Consider the following 23399-nt stretch of genomic DNA (forward strand, 5'->3'; position numbering starts at 1 on the left):
AGGACCCTGACTGGGGCAGAGGGGAGGGGAGGCAGGTAGGGAAGGAGCAGGGAAAAGGAGAAAGCGCTGCTGTCAAGTGACTTCACCCAGCACCTGAGGTTTGGCAGACACCCTTCTCAGCTGCTGGGCCAAGAATCACATCCAGCTGAAATCTGTCCTTTGAAGCGGAGCCACTGAAAGAGTTGGCAGAAAGCCAGGTGGGAGCAAGCCCAGGTTGGCAGGGCCAGATAGGCTCACCTACAGGCGAGGTTGGAGAGGATCGAAGCTATGCCAAGTTCCTGACAAAAATACACTGCAGAGCTAAACTCACCCTCCCCTGGGGCAAAAACCGGAAAACAAATGATTCAACCTTCCACCCCAAGGCATCCATCGGTAGTTGGTAAAGGAAGGCCTCTGGGTTGGAATTTCTACAGGAGGACAAGGCCATCAGAAACTACGATGATGCTATGGGTGAAACGCCCCATTTGAGATGACTTTAAGGACCAAAACATTTCTTGCGAGGAGGCAATATATTGATTTATTCACTTGTGTTTTCCATTTGAATCTTTTCTCTCCCTCTTTTACTGCTGTAAGTCTTCCTGTTCTCCCCATGCTCCTGGAGTGCAGGGATTATATCTTAAACCTCTTCCTTAGGCTCCCACAGGTGCCCGACCTGGAGAGGGTAGGGAGGGGAGAAGACCGCATTATCAATTTTTGTACCAACCGAAACCCGGAGAGACAGAGCCGAGCAGAGGGGACCAACTGAGGGGTAGGTGGGGTTGGAGACGGGGGGAGTTAGTTGCTGCTGGTTTGCTTGGTCACTGGGGGGGCGGGAAATCATGGGATCAGTTCTTCCTGCTCCAGGCTACCGCCCATTCCCAGCCTCTGCATCTGCCTCACTATGAGCATTGTCTCCCTGCCTTGACCCTGTTACTGGAATGCAGAGACCGAGTGCATGTGGGTGTTGGAGGACATGAGGTTCAGTCAGGGTGCCCCTTACCCTGCTCTCTACAGCTCAAGATCAGAATCTGGGGAAACTGTTCAGACCAGGGAACTGAAGCAGGAAGGAAGGAATGGGAGAGGAAGATGCCAAGTCTAGGGGCCACTAAGTCATCTGAATCTCCCTCTTCACTGTAAGTTCACTGTGAGCAGGGAATGTATCTACCAACTCTGTCATACTGCACTCTCCCAAGGTCCTTACTGACCTTCCTTCCTCTTATCTCTCCCCACTCCAGTCCATACTTCACTCTGCTGCCCAGATCATTTTTCTATAAAAAAAGTTTAGGCCACGTTTCCCCACTCCTTAAGAACCTCCAGTGGTTGCCCATCCACCTCCACATCAAATAGGCACTTCTTACCACCAGCTTTAAAGCACTCAATCACCTTGCCCCCTCCTACCTCACCTCGCTACTCTTTTACTACAACCCAGCCCTCTAATGCTAACCTAGCCCACTTCGCTCCTCTAATGCCAACCTTCTCAGTGTACCTCTATCTCATCTATCTCACCACTGACCTCTTGCCCACATCCTGCCTCTGGCCTGGAATGCCTGCCCTCTTCATATCTGACACACAATTACTCTCTCCTCCTTCAAAGCCTTATTGAAGGCACATCTCCCCCAAGAGGGCTTCCCTAAGCCCTCTTTTCCTTATCTTCCACTGACTTCTGCAAAGTCCTGACTTGCTCCCTTTAATTTTTCCCAGCCCCACAGAACTTATGTATATATCTGTAATTTTTTTTATATTTTCCTGTCTGCCCCTCTAGAGTGTAAGCTCGTTATGGGCAGGGAATGTGTCACATACTGTACTCTCCCAAGTGCGGAGAAGCAGCGTGGCTCAGTGGAAAGAGCCCGGGCTTGGGAGCCAGAGGTCGTGGGTTCTAATCCCCGCTCCACCATTTGTCAGCTCTGTGACTTTGGGCAAGTCACTTAACTTCTCTGTGCCTCACTTCCCTTGTCTGTAAAATGGGGATGAAGACTGTGAGCCCCCCGTCGGACAACCTGATTACCTTGTATCTACCTGAGTGCTTAGAACAGTGCTTTGCACATAGTAAGCGCTTAACAAATACCATTATTATTGAGAAGCAGCATGGCTTAGTGGAAGGAGCATGGGCTTTGGAGTCAGAGGTCATGGGTTCAAATCCCAGCTCCGCCAATTGTCAGTTGTGTGACTTTGGGCAAGTCACTCTATCTTCTCTGTGCCTCAGTGACCTCATCTGTAAAATGGGGATTAAGACTGTGAGCCCCCCGTGGGACAACCTGATCACCCTGTAACTTCCCCAGTGCTTAGAACAGTGTTTTGTACATAGTAAGCGCTTGATAAATGCTATCAAAGAAGTGCACAGTATAGTGCTCTGCACACAGTAAGTGCTCAATAAATGAGTGACTGACTGCTTAGCACAGTGCTCTGCACACAGTAGTCACTCAATAAATACCCTTGACTGATGGACTGACTTCACTCCAGGCATCAAGCTAAGCATCCCTTAGCACTGAAGAAGGCCACAGGAAACAAGACCGCAAGCCAGGAGGGATGGATGAGGTTGGAACAAAGGTCAATTCTGTTGGTGGGATCAGCGGGGGAAGGAAATGGTGAACCAGGAGTGCTCTCTGAGGGCAGGGATCATGTCTACCAACCATATTGAACTCTCCCAAGTGCCCCGCATAATAAGCGCTTAATAAATACACTTGGTTGGTCAACTGACTCTTTGACAGCTCCGTGGCCCAACAACATTAAATAATAATTATGGTGCTTGTTAAATGCCTACAATGTGTGAAGCACTGTTCTAAGTGCTGAGGTACATACAAGTTAAATCAGGTTGGACACAGTCCCTGTCCCACATGCGGCTCACACTCTTAAACCCCGTTTTAAAGATGAGGTAACTGAGGCCCAGAGGAATAAAGTGACTTGTTCAAGGTCACACAGCAGGTAAGTGGCAGAGCCAGGATTAGAACCCAGGTCCTTCTGACTCCCAAGCCTATGCTCTATCCAAGAGGTCAGGCTGCTTCCCAACTGAACTGAATCAATTGAAGGGGCGGCTTCCCCAGGACTTGTCTTGGGAAACTTGGACAGTGAACTCTGTATTAGCCCGTTCCTTCGGGAAAGGGGTTATAAATAATACGGGCTGCCAAGAAGCAGATGCTATACTACTATACTACTGCTATATTACTAATTTATTTATACTAATGTCTGTCTCTCCCACCCACTCATTGTGGACAGGGAATGTATCTGTTTATTGTTATCCTGCACTCTCCCAAGGGCTTAGAACAGTGCTCTGCACATGGTCAGTGTTCAATAAATATGAACGACTGACTACTAATGGTGGTATCTGTTAGGTGGTTACTATGTATCAAGCACCGTTCTAGGGGCTGGGTTAGATACAAGATCATCAGGTTGGACCAACTCCCTGTTCCCCATGGGGCTCACAGTCTAAGCAGGAGGGAGGAGAACAATGGAATCCCCATTTTACAGATAAAGAAGCTGAGGCACTGAGAAGTGAAGTGACTTGCCCAAGATCACCCAAAAGGCAAGTGGCAACGCTGGGATTAAAAGCCAGGTCCTCTAACTCCCAGGCCCGTGCTCTCTCCTCTGAACTATGTTGCTTCCCAACTTCAACTGAGGTAAAATTCTTAGAAGTCCTACGGGTCTGAGCTGTCTGGTTCTTTTTTTTTTATGGTATTCGTTTAGCGCTTTTTATGTGCCAAGCACTGTACTAAGCACTGGGGCAGATGTAAACCGATCAAGTTGGAACACAGTCCGTGTCTCACTTGGGGCTCACAGTTTTAATCCCCATTTTACAGATTAGGTAGCAGCCCAAAGAAGTGAAGTGACGTGCCCAAGGTCACCCAGCAGACATGTGGTGGAGCCAGGATAAGAAGCCAGGTCCTTCTGACTCCCAGGCCTGTGCTCTATTCATTCATTCATTCAATCGTATTTATTGAGTGCTTACTGTGTGCAGAGCACTGTACTAAGCGCTTGGGAAGTACAAGTTGGCAACATCTAGAGACGGTCCCTACCCAACAGCAGGCTCACAGTCTAGAAGGGGGAGACAGACAACAAAACAAAACATATTAACAAAATAAAATAAATAGAATAGTACATATGTACAAGTAAAATAGAGTAATAAGTATGTGCAAACATATATACAGGTGCTGGGAGGGGGAGGAGGGGGAATACTATGCAACTATGTTCCACTATGCAACACTGCTTCGCCATGTTGTATATATTGGTGCTGGGACTCTGGTGGGGGTGGGGAAGGGTGGCACAGTAGGGTGGGGAGAAGGATGGTGCTGATGCCAACAGCATTATACTGGCCAGCCCCCTCAGTGCTCTTCTCAGCATGCTCCGCTAGCCTGGGGAAGTGCTAAAAGTACTCATTCATTCATTCAATCGTATTTATTGAGCGCTTACTGTGTGCAGAGCACTGCACTAAGCGCTTGGGATGTACAAGTCGTCAATTTATAGAGACGGTCCCTACCCAACAACAGGCTCACAGTGTACAAGGGGAAATAATGATGGCATTTGTTAAGCTCTTACGTGTGCCAAGCACTGTTTAAGCACTGGGGGGGGTGGGGGGGGGGGGGAGATACAAGGTAATCAGGTTGTCCCATGTGGGGCTCACAGTCTTCATCCCTATTTTACAGATGAGGTCACTGAGGCCCAGAGAAGTTAAGTGACTTGCCCAAAGTCACACAGCTAATAAGTGGTGGAGCCGGAATTAGAACCCATGACCACTGACTCCCAAGCCTGTGTTCTTTCCAGTGAGCCATGCTGCTTCTCTAATAATAATAATTTTGGTATTTGTCAAACATTTACTCTGTGCACAGCACTGTTCTAAGCGCTGGGAAGGATACAAGGTGATCAGGTTGTCCCATATGGGGTTAACAATCTTCATCCCCATTTTACAGATGAGGTAACTGAGGCAAAGAGAAGTGAAGTGACTTGCCCAAAGTCACACAGCTGACAAGCGAAGAAGCCGGAATTTGAACCCATGACCTCTGACTCCCAAGCCCGTGCTCTTTCCACTGAGCCACGCTGCTTCTCTTTCCCACTCCAAACTGAGCCAGAGGGAACCACCTTACAATTCACCCTTCCTGGTCCCACTCCATGAAGCTCAACCAGTTAAGTCAATCTAGTTCTGCCACTTGCGAGGTGAGTGTGATGTTACCAAACTGGGTTGGGCTTGGTGCCGTGTGACTAGCACCTGGATCATTAGCTGGAGCAAAAGAGAACAACCTACACATCAAGCAAAAACTCCTCACTCTCGGCTTCAAGGCTGTCTATCACCTCGCCCCCTCCTACCTCACCTCCCTTCTCTCCTTCTCCAGCCCAGCCCGCACCCTCCGCTCCTCTGCCGCTAACCTCCTCACTGTGCCTTGTTCTCACCTGTCCCGCTGTTGACCCCCGGCCCACGTCCTCCCCCTGGCCTGGAATGCCCTCCCTCCGCACACCTGCCAAGCTAGCTCTCTTCCTCCTTTCAAAGCCCTACTGAGAGCTCACCTCCTCCAGGAGGCCTTCCCAGACTGAACTCCCTTTTTCCTCTCCTCCTCCCCTACCTCCTTCCCCTCCCGACAGCACCTGTATATATGTTTGTGCAGATTTATTACTCTATTTATTTTACTTGTACATATTTACTATTCCATTTATTGTGTTAGTGATGTGCATCTAGCTTTATTTCTATTTATTTGGATAACTTGACATCTGTCCACATGTTTTGTCTTGTTGTCATTCTCCCCCTTCCCCCTGGGTATATACCGTCTCCATATGTTGCCGACTTGTACTTCCCAAGCGCTTAGTACAGTGCTCTGCACACAGTAAGCGCTCAATAAATACGATTGAATGAATGAATGAATGAACGAATGAACAAGAAATGCAGAGCACTCGTGTCTGTCAACTCTACTGTACTCACCCAAGTGCTTAGGACAGTGCTCCACACACAGTAACTGCTTAATAAATACCAGTGACTGACTGACTGATTAATTAGAGGTGTGCTGGTTTGGTGGAGAGTTTTGCTCTCTTAGACCATAATCTCGCCTCTAGACTGTAAACTCGTTGTGGGCAGGGAACATGTCTACCAACTCTTTTATATTGTACTCTTCCTAGTACTCTAGTACTCTTCCTAGTGCTTGGTACGTGCTCACGCAGTATATACAGTACGTGTATATTGAGCACACAGCACGTGCTCAATACATTTGAATGATTGAGTGCTTTCAGAGAGGCAAGTTAACTTCCAACTGAGACTCTTCTGAAGTCAGAGGTTCAGACACAGCTAGTAAAACGATGAAAAAAGTTCACCAATACTGCCCAGCAAAATCAAAGCATTGTAACACCAACACTTAAACTACCTCAACTTGCTTTCAGCATATTTAGTTCTTTGCATGAGGAAATTCCCATGTCCTGGATTCAGGCCAAGTGTTAGCAAACAGTTACCACATTTGAGTGACCTGGAGTATGGAGAAAATACAGCAGGAGCCAAACCTCTTGTTCTACCAACAGAACAATTACGTCACTCCAAAACTCACCTTCTAAATGAAGGCCAAATGACACACGGTAGTTTGTTGCGACTTAATAAAATGCAAAACTCTTGGATGCCAAAAAGACTAGTCATCATGGGACCTCATGAGCATTAAGCCAAGGGAAATCCTTGTACACTCAGATTGTACCAATCAATGCAATGAAAATCTCCCCTCCAACCACGACAACAAGTGCCAAATAGGTGATTCAACTGGTTTTGCCAAGTTTTGGGTTTCTTTGTTTTTCATGGTATTTTTTAAACGTTTACTATGTGTCGGGCCCTGACTTAAGTCCTGGGGTAGATACAATCCAATCAGGTTGGGGACTCATTCATTTGTTCATTCAGTCATTCATTCAATCGTATTTACTGAGCGCTTACTGTGTGCAGAGCACTGTACTGATGGCTTGGAGAGTACAATCAAGCTCAGTGTCTTGATCCCCATTTTACAGAGAAATGAAGTGACCTGCCCATGGTCACATAGCAGGTAAGTAGCAAAGCTGTGATTTGAACTCAGGTACTCTGAGTCCCAGGCCCATGCACTTTCCATTAACCCATGTTGATTCAATTAATACTAATAGTGAAATCCAAATTCAAGGGTATAAAAACAAAAAATTCCCCAATTATTTTTAATGGATTTCCTTCATTTTTTCATAAACAGCATAGCATATGGGTCTTGTCCAAGTTGAATTCTTTTTATGTACCTTTGGACACTTTACACATATGTAATTTCACAAAAAGTGTCAAATTACAGGATTTACATTCAGTATTTTTTTTATTTTATAGGACATGAATGGATAGGTTACTGGTATTCTTGATAGTCTGCATTTCAACTTTCACACTTGCTTTATAGATATGAGATCTCATTGCATAAGGAAGTGTAAAACCATCAATGCCTTGTGATATAATCCTGAAATTCACGATAAACACGTTATTAAGGAAGTACTAAATAAGCCATTGCATTTAAAAGTACTATATGATTGACAGGGAATCTAGTTTTTCTGCATGTACAAGTTGTGTCCCATATTCTTTTATTAAAGAACGAATTTCTTCAAATGGAAGTTCCATCTTTAAAAATGCTAATTTTTAGTTTGATGATAGCAGAAACAATTCCTGCTTCAAAATAACATACAGGGTCATTATCAATTCTGTTCTAGCATATTCTCCCAAACACTTATTACAGTGCTCTGCACACAGTAAGTGCACAATAACTGACTAAGCCCTCCTCCCTCTTCTCCCACTTTCTTCTGTGCTGCTCTTACTTGCTCCTTCATTCATCCTTCTTCCCATCCCCACAGCACTTACGTACGGATCTGCAACTATTTATTTATATTAATATCTGTCACCCTCTAGACTGTGAGCTCATTGTGGGTAGGAATGTGTCTGTTTACTGTTATACTGTACTCTCCCAAGCGTTTAGTACAGTGCTTTGGATACAGAAAGCACTCAATAAATACAACTGAACGAATGAATACAAATGATTCATTATAAAATCATGAAAATATTCTCTCAAACAAGCCCGCCTACTCATCTTATTATTTCGCCCTCTACGTTTTCCCTTTTCACCAGACTAGGGCTTGTCTGTTCACAGAATTGTCTCCCCTTCTTCTCTCAGGTCTTCCTTCAGCCCAGTCTTTCAATGGAAACTCTAAAACTCCCTGCTTAGCCCATATTCCAGCCTCCATTAAAGTCAAGGAACTTTGTTGTGCAACCAAAATCTCTTTTGCTTTCACCTAGGCCCATTTCCTAGGAGAATAATAACAATAATAATAATTATGGTATTTGTTCAGTGCTTACTCTGTGCCAAGCACTGTTCTAAGGATTTGGGTAGATACAAGGTAATCAGGTTGTCCCATGTGGGTCTCATACTCTTAATCCCCAATTTACAGATGAGGTAACTGAGGCACAGAGAAGTTAATAAGACAGACAGGAAGACAGGAAGATAGCCTTCTCTTCCACAGGCTAATCTGAAATATGCGAGTTCAGTTACTTTGTGGCCCAAACCCTTCAGTGGAACAGTATGTTCGAGGAAAGCCTGACACCAACTTGGCTTGGCTCTGGGCCAGCTTAACCTGGCCCCAGAGGGTTGGATCCAATGGACAAAGCCCGGCTGTACAGAGCTCTATGACTAAGAGAGGCACACACAGTCATAATACTCACATTTATGGACAAGGGGGCCAGAGGAAAAAACGGTTATTCGAGGAAAAATTTAGGAATGTTGGAGGGGTCCTCCCTAAACTTGAGGGAGGGTGCTAAGAAGGATGGTCATCTTCATGCTGCCCTTCCAGGTATCTCATTGCCACTGGTCAACTGGGAATGGATGGGATCGAACCAAGAGCTTAGTACAGTATGGTCTAGTGGATACAGCATGGGCCTGGGTGTCAGAAGGTCATGGGTTCTAATCCCAGCTCGGCCACTTGTCTGCTGTGTAACCTTGGGCAAGCCGCTTCACTTCTCCTCACAGTTTCCTCATCTGTAAAATGGGGATTAAGACTGTGAGCCCTATGTGGGTCCTGGACCATGACCAAGTGCTTAGTACAGTGCCTGGGACATAGTAAGCGCTTAACAAAGATCATTATCATTATTATTATTATTACAGTGCTCAGCACACTGTAAACACTCAATAAATACCACTGATTGGCAAGCGCTCCTGATATTATAGACTTGTAAAAGGCTTTTTTTAAACTACAGATTTTTCACTAATTCTGTTCTTCCCCCCCTTCCCATGAGAATCAGGGAGGTTTCTTTCTTTTTAAAACAGAATTCAAGATTTTTCACTATTTGTTTCTGATCATCCCCCATCTTCCCATTAGTAAGAATCAGGGAGATTTCTTTTTTAGAACAGAATTCAAGATTTTCACTAATTCATCCTAGTTTTCTCCTCACTTCCCATTAGTCAGAATCAAGGTTTGCTTTAAAAAACAAACAAAAAAACCCACAATTCACATTATGCAAAAACTTCCAGTCTCTCCAGAATAAGTGTTTTCACTGAGTGTTTCTGATAGAATGCTTTTAAAGAATTAAGGAATACTCTCCTGAGAAAATGTTCGGCTCCCAAGATCACCAGCGCTAAACCCTCTGATCTTTGGGAAGATGTCACTTCCCGTCAGGATGCGGCTGGCCCCGGCATAATAAGAAAATCTGCATGGGACACTCTGGAATGCACCTGGCTCCAAGTAGAAGTCCTCCCAGCCACAGTTCTACCTGGCTCTGGTGGCTTCTTGCTAAGTAAGGAGTCATCAGAGCCAAGTAGGAGAGCAGGGAAAGGAAGTAAGGGGGACTTCAGTCTTCCGACCCTAATTCCCCCCTCTTCAAACTTAACTTCTCCGTACTTCAGTGATCTCATCTATTCAATAAGGATTAAGACTGTAAGCCCTATGTGGGTCATGGTCTGTGTCCAACCTGATTAGTTTTTATTTACCCCAGCGCTTAGTACAGTGACTGGTAAAAAGTAAATGCTTAGCTTTATTTATTTATGTATATTAATGTCCATCTCCCTCTCTAGACTGTGAGGTCCTTGTGGGCAGGGAATGGGTCTACCAACTCTGTTATAGTGTATTCTTCCAAGCGCTTTGTACAGTGAGTGCTTAGCAGTGTTCTACATAAAATAAGTGCTCAATAAATTCAAATGATTGTTTGATCAGATTTCCCAGTAAGGACTTTGGAGCCGACTTTTTACTGTTCTGTTTCCAGACCAATTGTGCCAACGAGATGAAGAAAGGGAAGGTGGTGGGTAGGACATTGAATTCCCTTCACTCCCACCCAACAGCAAAGCTTCCTTTAAGGATTAGATAAATAGACTTCAGATTTTCACTGAACTCAGAAGTTAAAAAATGTCATCAAAACTGCAAAAGAAACCACGGATTAGAGCAGGAATCAATCACTGCTATTTATCAAGCACTTACTATGTGCAGAGCACTGTACTAAGCACTTGGGAGAGTAGAAGCAACGTAGCTCAATGGAAAAAGCATGGGTTTGGGAGTCAGAGGACATGGGTTCTAAACCCGGCTCCCCCATATGTCTGCTGTGTGACTTTGGGCAAGTGCTTAACTTCTCTGAGCCTCAGTTACCTCATCTGTAAAATGGGGATTAAGACTGTGAGCCCCACGTGGGACACCCTGACCACCTTGAATCCCCCCCAGTGCTTAGAATAGTGCTTTGCACATAGTAAGCACTTAACAAATGCCATTATTATTATTACAATATAAGAGAATTAGCAGACACGTCCCCTGCCTATTAGGAGCTTACAGTCTAAAGGTGAAGGGAAATGCAGCTCTTTAGATCTAAAGAGTTAAGTAGGGTGGAGTAAGCTACTATTGCCACAGCTCTGTGGAAAGCCAATGATTAGAACATGCATATGTTTCAAACCAAACTGAAAAGAAGAACTGAACTTTTAATGAATGATAGACAACCATCATTTGACAGGAAATTATGGTAGGTAAAACTCTTAATGAGCCAACTAAGGCACAATCAGAAGTTGTGAGCTCTCTGCATATCTGTCCAACCTATTCCAAGATCAATCAATTGTATATACTGGGCACTTACTGTGTGAAGAGCACTGTACTAAGCACTTGGGAAAGTCCCATATAAAAGAGCATCGCATCCTCTGGCCCTCCACAATCTGATCTTGCCCTAGAGTAGACGGGACACTAGATAATACACTCCCTTCCATACTGGCAAGATGACAGTACAGTTAGGAAACAAGGGACTCTACATTGGAAATAAATGGGGAGAATTTCTGCTCTAGATGTGTGTATTGTACTCTCCCAAGAGCTTAGCAGCATGGCTCAATGGAAAGAGCCCAGGTTTGGGAGTCAGGGGTCATGGGTTCAAATCCCAGCTCTGCCAATTGTCAGCTGTGTGACTTTGGGCAAGTCACTTCACTTCTCTGTGCCTCAGTTCCCTCATCTGTAAAATGAGGATTAAGATTGTGAGCCCCACGTGGGACAACCTGATCACCCTGTATCCTCCCCAGCGCTTAGAACAGTGCTTTGCACATAGTAAGCACTTAACAAATGCCATCATTATTATAGCACAGTGCTCTGCGCACAGTAAGCGCTCAATAAATACCAACGGCTGACTTGACTGACACAGTCTTCCTCTACAGAAAGGTGAATTGGTGTACTTTGAAAGGCTATGGGGAATGGGTACAGCAGTGAGCTCGTTATAAGTACAGAACATGTCTGCAGATTCTGTGGTACTGTACTCTCCCAAGTGCTTATTACACAGCTCTGCATACAGTAAGCACTCAACAAATACCACTGATTGATTAAAGGCTCCCAGAAATGTCCTTGGGAAACAGTCCCATGTAAGACTTATCTGGATTCCAAGACTGATAACCGCCCTGGTTTTCTCGAGCAGTCTAACTTTAAAAAGTGCAGAAAACTCAGTAGGTTGGCAAAGCTCCCTTCTAACGGTAAGCTTGTTGCAGGCAAGGAACATGCCTACCAACTCTGCTGTACTGTACTTTCCCAAGCACTTAGTACAGTGCTCTGCACACAGTGAGCACTCAATAAATACGATCGATCGATTGATTGTTACATGTCTTTCCAGGCTTAAAACGTGGACAAAATGAGTACCGTATGTGGGCAATCTTTTCACGGGCATAAATCTGAGGTGCCAGAGCACTGTTTGCCACCTATTAAGGTCAGAGGCAGCAGCATTACTTATTGTAAAACATTAATAAATGTATTTTCAGGTGGGCAGAACTTTGTGGCATAGTGAGCTGAGAACCTGGTGTGAGAGCGGAGGAGGGTTGGCAGTAAAAATTTGCCAGGTTAAGGAAAATGCTAACAGATAATAATAATAATGGTATCTGTTAAGTGCTTACTATGTGCCAAGCACTGTTCTAAGCACTGTAACTCCACTAGAGTGGGCTGAGTTCTCCAATCTCCAGTCAAAGCTGCCACTAATCAGACACTCTCTGATTACTTCTCTATTTGTTTTTTCAATGCATGCCAGACTGCCTCTCCACCCCTGTGCTTGCTAATTACCCAAAGGCAGCCCACCTAACAGCCTTGGCTTTTCACTAATAATAATAATAATAATAATAATAATTATAAGAATTATTATTATTATGGTACTTGTTAAGCACTTACTATGTGCCAGGCACTGCACTAACTGCTGGGGTGGACACAAAGAAATTGGGTTGGACCCAGTGCCTGACCCATGTGGGGCTCACAGCCTCAATTGCCATTTTACAGATGAGAGAACTGAGACCCAAAGAAGTGAAGTGACTCGTCCAAGGTCACACAGCAGACAAGTGGCAGAGCTGGGACTAGAACCCATGACCTGCTGACTCCCAGTCCTGTGCTCTAGTCACTACGTCATGCTGCTTCACCAGCCCCAGATACCAATGTACTATTGGAATCCGGCTGAAATATATATATCAATCAATCAATCAGTGGCATTTGAGCACTCCCCGCTTCAGTCTATACTTCACTCTGCTGCCCGGACTATTTTTGTACAGAAATCATCATCATCATCATCAATCGTATTTATTGAGCGCTTACTATGTGCAGAGCACTGTACTAAGCACTTGGGAAGTACAAATTGGCAACATATAGAGACAGTCCCTACCCAACAGTGGGCTCACAGTCTAAAATGGGGGGGGAATGCTCTGGGCATGTCACTCCTCTCCTCATAAATCTCCAGTGGTTGCCTGTCAACCTACGAATCAAGCAAAGACTCCTCACTCTTGGCTTCAAGGCCCCCTCGCCCCCTCCTACCTCACTTCCTACATCACCTCGCCCCCTCCTACCTCACTTCCCTTCTCTCCTTCTACAGCCCAGCCCGCACCCTCCGCTCCTCTGCCGCTAACCTCCTCACTGTACCTTGTTCTCGCCTGTCCCACCATTGACCCCTGGCCCACGTCCTTCCCCTGGCCTGAAATGCCCTCCCTCCCCACATCCGACAAGCTAGCTCTCTTCCTCCCTTCAAAGCCCTACTGAGAGCTCACCTCCTCCAGGAGGCCTTCCCAGACTGAGCCCCCTTTTTCCCCTCCTCCTCCCCATCCCCCCACCTACTTCCCCTCCCCATAATACTTGTATATATTTGTATAGATTTATTACTCTATTTTACTTGTTCATATTTACTATTCTATTTATTTTGTTAATGATATGCACATAGCTTTAATTCTATTTGTTAGACTGTGAGCTAGACTGTGCTAGACTGTGAGCCCACTGTTGGGTAGGGACCGTCTCTATATGTTGCCAACTTGTACTTCCCAAGCGCTCAGTACAGTGCTCTGCACACAGTAAGCGCTCAATAAATACGATTGAATGAATGAATGAATTTGTTCTGACAATTTTGACACCTGTCTACATTTTGTTTTGTTTTCTGTCTCCCCCTTTTAGACTGTGAGCCCGTTGTTGGGTAGGGACCGTCTCTATGTGTTGCCGACTTGTACTTCCTAAGCACTTAGTACAATGCTCTGCACACAGTAAGTGCTCAATAAATACAACTGAATGAATGAATGAATGAATGTAGAGCACTGTTCTAAGTGCTTGGGAAAGTACAATACAAGAGAAGTAGCAGGCACATTCCCTGCCCACTACAAGCTTAGAGTCTAGAGGGGGAGACAGACAAGAATATGACATTAATATGAGCAAATACGTAATTTACAGTAAAGAATGTAAAGGTATGTCCAGAAGTGCTTTGGGGTTAGGGGTGGGGTGAATATCTGTCTCCCTCTTCTAGACTGTGAGCCCACTGTTGGGTAGGGACTGTCTCTATATGTTGCCAACTGTACTTCCCAAGTGCTTAGTACAGTGCTCTGCACACAGTAAGCGCTCAATAAATATGATTGATTGATTGATGGATGGATCAGATGTCCAAAGTTTACAGAAGCAAGTGCACAGATGCAAAGTATTCCAAGTGCTAATACTTCCTGTGTCACTTTAACCATCTTGACTTGGGAAAGCTTGGGGTTTTTTTGGATGTTAACATGGCCGCATGTCCATTTTAATTGAACAATAATAATAATGATATTTGTTAACATGGCTGCATGTCCATTTTAACTGAACAATAATGATAACAATATTTGTTAAGAGCTTACTATATGCCAAGCACTATTCTAAGCACTGGGGTAGATACAACCTAATCGGGTTGGACACAGTCCCTGCCCCACATGGGGCTCACAGTCTCAATCCCCATTTTACAAATGAGGTAACTGAGGCCCAGAGAAGTGAAGTGACTTGCCCAAGATCACACAGCAGACAAGTGGCAGAGCTGGGATTAGAGCCCCCGGCCACTGACTCCCAAGTCCATGCTCTTGCCCTAGGCCATGCTGCTTCTCTATTGCTCTCCAGAGCTGAGACTTCCTTGGGGTACTGTTTCTACTGTTTCAGGGTGCTGCACCCCTTACGAGCTGCTAAAAAGAAGAGACTGTGCCTTAAAATTCACAGAAACATCCCATGCATCATCATCATCATCGTCATCATGACTGTCGTATCTGTTATGCGCTTGCGATGTGCCACAGTACTCTCTCAACCACTTAGTATAGTGCTTTGCACACAGTAAACGCTCAATTAATACAATTGACTGATTGCCAGGCATGGTACTACGCACTGGGGTAGATACAGGAACAACAAGTCCCACATGGGGCTCAAAGTCTGAGTGGGAGGGAGGGACAGTCTTGAATATCCATCTTGCAGATGAAGGAACTGAGGCAGAGAAGTCTAGTCATTTGACAAGGTCACAGAGCAGGTTACAGTAATAATAATAATAATGGTATTTGTTAAGCGTTTACTATGTGCCAAGCACTGTACTAAGTGCTGGAGTGGATACGAGCAAATGGGGTTGGAGACAGTCCCTGTCCCACGTGGGGCTCACAGTCTCGATCCCCATTTTACAGATGAGGGAAGTGAGGCCCAGAGAAATGGAAGGACTTGCCCAAGGTCACACAGCAGATGTGTAGTGGAGCCGGGGTTAGACCCCATGACCTTCTGACTCCCAAGCCTGTGCTCTATCCGCTATGCCATGTAAGTGATGGAGCTGGAATTAGAACCCAGGTCCTCTATCTCCCTGGCCCATGCTCTTTCCATTCGGCCGTGCTGCTTCCTGCATCTAGTTCCCTACCCTATACACCGTGAAACAATCAATAAATCAATGATACTTACTGATCATTTACTGTGTGCAAAGCACTGTACTACGCGCTTGGGAGACTACAATATAACAGAGTTGGAAGACATACTCCTTGCCCACAAGGAGCTTACAGTCTAGAGGAATGCTTAATAAATGATGGGCTGATGTGATAAATTCTAAAATATAGAAGCACATGCCTCACCTGAACTTCTGAATTGGAATCAATGGGTTGGAGTGAATACCAAGTTTCTTTACCAGTATGGTTGCACAAATCTTCTTTCTTGATGGTTACTTTTCCTGAAAGAAATAATGCAGTATAATTAGAATGCTTTCTGTTTTTCTGAAAAACAAAAATGAAGTTGGGGGCAAAATACCTTCAGTGGCTGCCCATCCACCTTCGCATCAAATAGAAATTCCTTACTACAGGCTTTAAAACACCCAATCACTTTGCCCCCTCCTACCTCACCTCCCTGATTTCCTAGTACATCCCAGCCTGCACACTTTGCGCCTCTAATGCCAACCTACTCACTGTACTCAGTCTCATCTATCTTGCCGCCGATCCCTCACCCACATCCTGCCTCTGGCCTGGAACGCCTTTCTTATTCATATCTGACAGACAATCATTCTCCCCCACCATCAAAGCCTTATAAAAAATATATCTACTCCAAGAGGCCTTCCCCAATTAGGCCCTCATTTCCACTTCTCCCACTCCCTTATTCATCACCATTGCACTACGATTTGCACCCTTTATTCACCCCTCCCTCATCAATTGTATTTATTGAGTGCTTACTATGTGCAGAGCACTGTACTAAGCGCTTGGGAAGTACAAATTGGCAACATATAGAGACAGTCCCTACCCAACAGTGGGCTCACAGTTTAAAAGGGGGAGACAGAGAACAAAATCAAACATACTAACAAAATAAAATAAATAGAATAGATATGTACAAATAAAATAAATAAATAAATAGAGTAATAGAGTAATCCCTCAGCCCCATAGCACATAAGTACATATCCATAATTTTATCTCTTTATATTAATGTCCGTCTCCCTCTCTGGACTTGCAAGGGGCAAGGTGTTCGAGTGCTTTGAAGCTGATGGTAAGGTGTTTCTGTTTGATGCGGAGGTGGATGGACAACCACTGGAGGTCCCTGAGGAGTGGGTAGGCATGAGCTGAACAGTTTTGTACAAAAATGATCCAGGCAGCAGAGTGAAGTCTAGACTGGAGTGGGGAGAGACAGGAGGTAGGGAGGTCAGCAAGGGGACTGTTGCAGTACTCTAGGCAGGATAAGATGAGTGATCATATTAACGTGGTAGCAGTTTGGATGGAGAGGAAAGGGTAGATTTTAGCAATGTTGTGATGGTTGAACCAGCAGGATTTAGTGACAGATTGAATATGTGGGCTGAATGAAAGAGAGGAGTCAAGGATAATGTCAAGGTTAAGGCCTTTTGAGACTAGGAGGATGGTGGTGCTATCTATAATGGTGGGAAAGTTAGAGGGAGGACAGGGTTTGGATGGGACGATAAGGAGCTCTGTTTTGGACACATTAAGTTTGAGGTGTCAGTGGAATATCCAAATAGAGATGCCCTGAAGGCAGGAGGAAATGTGAGACTGCAGAGAAGAGAGATCAGGGCTAGAGATATATATTTGGGAATCATCCACATAGCGATGGTATTTGAAGCCACAGGAGGGAATGAGTTCTCCAAGGGAATGGGCGTAGATGGAGAATAGAAGAGGACCCAAAACTGAAGTTTGAGAGACTCCCACAGTAAGGGGGTGGGAGGCAGAGGAGGAGCCCAAGAAAGGGACTGAGACTGAACAGCCAGAGAGACAGAAGAACCAGGAGAGGACAATGTCAGTGGAGCCGAGGCTGGATAATGCTTCCAGGAGATCGACTGATTAAAGTATTTGGCCAGGTCATATGTGGCCGGGTCATTGGGGAAGAGTTGAGGGAGGCAGGGGGACAGGGGGTTTGAGAAGAGAGTTAAATGTCCAAAACAGCTGGCATGCAATGGGCATGGGAGCCAATAAGGACGGACAAATAATTTCACTGGCTAGAGGAGATGGCAGAGTTCAAGAATGCAAAGATGAACTTGGAGTGGATGAGTTCGGCCTGATACCTAGATTTCCGCCAGAAGTGCTCTGCAGCTCGAGCGCAGGGGCAGGGGAAGTAGACAGTGGAGGTGATCCAGGACTGTGAGTTAGTGGTACAAGATCGGAGAAGGGACAGAGGACTGAGTGAGTTGAAATCAGTACAGAGGGTGGTGTTGAGCGCTTCAATTTGGTCATCAAGGGAAGTGGTTTGGGTATGGACACTAATTGGGAATTGAGAAAACTGGATGAGGTCAAATGATCGGAAGTCTCTTTGGGAGAACAGGTCAGATTTGTGGGGACAGGATGTGTAAGAGGGAGGACAGGTAAGGAGGTTGTGGCCAGACAGAGGCATCTAACACTATGAAACGGTGTGGCCTAATGGGAAGAACGTGAGTCTGGAAGTTGGAAGACTTGGGTTCTAATCCCAGGTCCACTACTTATCTGCTGTGTGACCTTTAGCAAGCCACTCAACTTCTCTGTGCTGCAGTTCCCTCATTTGCAAAATGGGGATTCAGTGCCTGTTCTCCCTCCTATTTAGGACTGTGAGCCCCACAGGGGACCCGATTACCTTGGCACATACTAAATGCTTAACAAATACCACAATTACTATTACACCAAGAGTTCCAAAATTTAACTGACATGTTTTTTAGCCTACGCAATTGGGTAAGCATTTCAACACAAGGGGCCACTTTATTGTGTCCTCAATGTGGCTGGGACAGTGGATCCCACATTGGCTTTTTCAGCCGCACCTGCGCTCACAGATGAACTTCACCCGCAGTCACATCTTCTTCGAATATGAAAGACAATCAATATGAAGGGCACTCAATCACCTTGCCCCCTCTTACCTCACTTCGCCTCTCTCCTACTACAAGCCAGCCTGCACACTTCGCTCGTCTAACATTAACCTTCTCACTGTACCTCAATCTCGTCTACCTCCTTTTTCTGATCGCTCACCCACGCCCTGTCTCTGGCCCAGAATGCCCTCCCTTCTCATATCTGCCACACAATTCATTCATCCATTAATTCATTCAAGCATATTTATTGAGCGCTTAATGTATGCAGAGCACTGTTCTAAGTGCTTGGGAAGTACAAATCGGCAACATAGAGAGACGGTCCCTACCCAACAATGGACTCACAGTCTAGAAGGGGGGAGACAAACAACAAAACAAGTAGACAGGTGTCAATACCATCAGAATAAATAAAATTATAGCTGTATACACATCATTAATAAAATAGAGTGATAAATATGTACAAATATAAGCAAGTGCTGTGGGGAGGGGAAGGAGGTAGGGCAGAGGGAGGGAGAGGGGATGATGGGGAGGGGAGGAGGAAGAAGAGAGGAAAAGGGGGGGCTCAGTCTGGGCGGGCCTCCTGGAGGAGGTGAGCTCTCAGGTGGGCTTTGAAGGAGGAAAAGAGCTGATTTGGCGGATGTGTGGAGGGAGGGCATTCCAGGCCAAGGGGAGGACATAAGCCAGGGGTTGATGGCGGGACAGGCGAGAACGAGGCACAGTGAGGAGGTTAACAGCACAGGAGCAGAGGATGCAGGCTGGGTTGTAGAAGGAGAGAAGGGAGGTGAGGTAGGAGGGGGCGAGGTGATGGAGAGCTTTGAAGCCAAGAGTGTGGAGGTTTTGCTTGATTTGAAGGTTGATAGGCAACCACTGGAGATTTTTGAGAAGGGGAGTGACATGCTCAGAGCGCTTCTGTACAAAGATAATCCAGGCAGCAGCGTGAAATATAGACTAAAGTGGGGAGAGACAGGAGGATGGTAAAACAGAAAGGAAATAAATAAATTGCTCAATACCTTACTGAAGGCACATCTCCTCCAAGAAGCCTTCCCTGACTAAGCCCTTTTCCTTTTTTTCCACTCTCTTCTGCATCAACCTGACTTGCTCCCCTCATTAATCGTACCCTCCCAGCCCCACAGCACTTATGCAAATATCTGTAATTTCATTTAATAGTAATAATAGCTGTCTCCTCCTCTAAAATGTATGCTTGTTGTGGGCATGGAATATGCCTGTTATATTCTTTCAATATAAATCAAGCTCAACAAATATGATTGACTGACTGACAATCAATCATGGGCATTTATTGAGAGCTTACTGTACGCAGAGCACTGTAGGGAGTGCTAGGAAGAGAACATTATAAAGGAGTTGATAGACACGTTGCCTGCCCACAGTGACCTTATAGTCTAGAGGGAAAAAACAACTGTATACACACACACACACACACACACACACACACACACACACATATACATACATACAGAGAGCATGAGGGGGTACAGGGGTGTGTGTGTGCGCGCGTGTGTGTGTGTGTGCACGCGCGCGTACGAGCGCACATGTATATTCACATGCTCCTGGGGAAGCAGCATGGCATAGTGGATAGAGCACGTGCCTGGGAGTCAGAAGTTCGTGGGTTCTAATTCCGGCTCTGTCACTTGTTTGCTGGGTGACCTTGGGCAAGTCACTTCACTTCTCTGTGACTCAGTTACCTCATCTGGAAAATGGGGATTGGGACTGTGAGCCCAATGTGGGACAGGCACTGTGTCCAACCCAATTCATTCATTCATTCGATCGTATTTATTTAGCACTTACTGTGTGCAGAGCACTGTACCAAGCACTTGGGAAGTACAAATAGGCAACGTACAGAGACGGTCCCTACCCAACAATGGGCTCACAGTCTAGAAACTTGCTTGTATCACTTCAGCGCTTAGTACAGTGCCTGGCACACATTATGCACTTAACAAACACCACAATTATAATTATTATTATTATTCCCAGCACACACACATCCCTTAGTGGGGCTATTCAGATTTCATGGTTGCTGCTGGATGTCTCTGCTCTTTGTCCTGTGGACTTCAGGACAGGGTTTGTGGGGTGGGGTGGGGTGGAGTACACTTGCATCAAGTTTGCATTAGTTAATGATGGGTTACACTGAGCCCTCCACCCTCTCTCGCCCAGTCCGGATGTAGCCGACGGCATTCAATGCAAGATGGCAGGTAGGGTAGAGGGCACGGCTCGGGGTTGCGCGACAGAATGAGTTTGTAGGATCTCCATGGCAGTGGACAACAGCAGTGGACAATGGCTGTGCTCTCGCCCAGTTCCTACATTGTTCCCGAGTGCGGAATTCTGGTTGGCTACCCTGGGCCAGGGGCCTTCACTGGCCGAAGCTCATTTTGGGCAGGGAACGTGTCCATTAATTCTGTTATACTGTACTCTCCCAAGCTCTTACTTCAGTACTCTGTCCATAGTAAGCACTCAATAAATACTGCTGATTGATAAAAGTTCGGTGGGAGGGAACAATTAAAAGTAAAATGAAATGCCAGAACAAGCAATATCAAACCCATTTAAAACACAACAAGAAAGAAAATATCCCAGCCTCCTAGAGGAGCGTTTTTTTCTATGTTTTTTTTTTTTTGACAAATCTTCTTTAAAGGCCTCTAGACTGTATGTTCATTGTCGGCAGGAAATATGTCTGCTTATTGTTATATTGTACTCTCCCAAGCACTTAGTACAGTGCGCTGCACACAGTAAGCGCTCAATAAAGACGACTGACTGAATAAAGGCCCTGCCCCAAAACTGCCCCTCCCTGTTTCCCTCTTTGGCCAAACCTCTACCACCCAGGACAAGAGGCTCCCAGTTGCCAGTCTTTCTGGGAGGGGGATACACAGCTCCCCCAATCCAGACAAAGAGTAGCCCCCTCACACACTTCTGAAGGCTTCTGAAGGGCTGTCGAGGTCTTGCCCAGAAGCATCAGGGGCAAAATATATGGTACAAGTGTCAATACAGTCGTCCAGGATTTCCCTAAATGTACATTTTCCAGTTCAGTGAACAGAGTGGTGTGAAAGGAAGAGGCTGAATGCTTTTTATTCTAATGAGGTGTCATTGAGACAAAAGATTTCCTTCCTCTATTCACACTCTGTGAAGTGGCTGCTTTGCAGAAAGCATTGTTCCCTGTCACATCTCTGGCTAGCAGTTCACTTTGTGGGGGGGGCTCCGAGGGCAGGCGATAAAAGAGCAAAGAAAGCACTCATCTCACTTCCTGCCACTCTCTCAGATAAGGTGATTAAGATGAAGCTTTGGACCCTTTTCCCCCCACACTGCTGGGAGGCTGTAATTCAAGGCCCAACGGGCTTGGGTCCCCAACAAACAGGTTAAGCCCGTTTCCTTCCAACCAATTCTCAGTAGCTAACAACGTGTGTGCTCTCTTGAATCAAAAATGGGTAAAGTGAAAGAACAAAAATTTCACCCAGGCAGGAACCATTCATGTGAAATTCGACTGCAGAAGTTGTTTCACTCACAATGAAGTCTGATTACTTCAGAAAAGGTTATAATACTTGTTTCTACATGCTTAATCAATCAATTGTATTTACCGAGCCTCTACTGTGTGCAGAGCGCTGTACTAAGCGCTCGGGAGAGTACTGGCAGGCGACGTTGCCTTAACGGTCAGTTACAAACAAGTGTTTTAATTATGGTGTGTATAATGCTGTGCTTGGGCTGATGACCCCACAAGAACTTTGGGACACATGCTAATTTAAACAGAGAAACTGTTAAACACGATTATCTACATACCATTCTACTTTACTACATTTGCATTATTTGTAAAATAATTTGTAAAACGAAATTGGTAAAATGGGAATTTAAATATCCATTTTCCCTTCCCCTTAGACTGTGAGCTCCTTGTGGGACAGAAACTGTGTGATCAGACTGTATTGCATTTACCACTGCACTCAGCTCTCTGCATGGCACCCAGTAATCTCTTAACAAATAGCACAAGTATTATTATCACACTCAGAAACTAAACTAAGCTATCCCAGCATTTTCTCTGTGAAGTGCAAATGGGTATGTGTGGGAGGGAGGGAGGAGTGAGTGAGAGAAAAAAGAGAGGGAGGGAGGGGGAGAAAGTGAGATTGAGACACAGACACTCTCTCCAGGAGCTTAAACTGATGTGTGTGCCCAGCTGTCCCTAAGAAGTCAATCCTGATAATAATGGGCTTGTTATGTCTAACACATAATAATAATGTGTTAAACCGAATCCCCCAAGCAAAGGAAACGTCGATGAGGGCAAATGTAAATTCTTCGTTTTCATTCCCAGCTAGTGGAGAATGGGAAAGTGCCGAATTATTTTGATACCAAAGTCACTTCTGGTGTTCCCTCCCACTGTCTTCAGTTTTGTTTTTTCCTGGCTGGCTTTCACTACATTACTCCAGCAGGAACTCCGTTTGGTTTCTTTTGCCTGCCAACTTTTGTCTGTTTTTTCTACAGCCCCTACTTGCTATTTCATTGCCCTTTAAGCCACCTACTTGCCAGCGAGCCTAACCCACCCAAGAACAGATTTCTTGGAGACAGTTGCCAAATTCATTTTAGAGCTAAAGCTGCTAGCAAAGAAGGTCCAAGCCCAGCCAGCTGTGTAAACACCTCTCATCCTGACGGAGATGGCAAACCACTGTTTGCTAGCTCTGCAGAAATGGGATCCTCTTTAACTCTTAATAAAATGGCTCTCTAACAACTGTGTAACTATTCATTCAGTGATTCAATGTGTCTGTTGCTATATTGCACTCTCCCAAGTGCTTAGCACAGTGGTTTGCACACATTAAGGGCTCAATAAATACAACTGAATGAAATGAATGAATGAGTCAGTCAACGGTACAAGAGCACTGCTGGGGGGCGAGGAAGAAACCTGGGCTCTAGCCCTGGTCTAGCAGATTAATGGGGATGAAGAAGCCACTTGCACTTCACA

The 23399-nt window shown here is 45.4% G+C and overlaps 1 protein-coding gene across 1 annotated transcript in view; it reads right to left on the reverse strand.

Moving 5' to 3' along the window:
- RASA2 (RAS p21 protein activator 2) overlaps positions 1–23399 on the reverse strand; it is a 154417-nt gene that overhangs the window by 81076 nt on the left and 49942 nt on the right. Inside the window, exon 4 of the mRNA XM_038748880.1 lies at positions 15771–15865. Coding sequence (XP_038604808.1) covers positions 15771–15865 — 95 coding nt within the window. The remainder of the gene's footprint in view (positions 1–15770; positions 15866–23399) is intronic.

Source organism: Tachyglossus aculeatus, chromosome 1 (assembly GCF_015852505.1).
Source record: "Tachyglossus aculeatus isolate mTacAcu1 chromosome 1, mTacAcu1.pri, whole genome shotgun sequence".
NCBI classification, from domain to species: domain Eukaryota; kingdom Metazoa; phylum Chordata; class Mammalia; order Monotremata; family Tachyglossidae; genus Tachyglossus; species Tachyglossus aculeatus.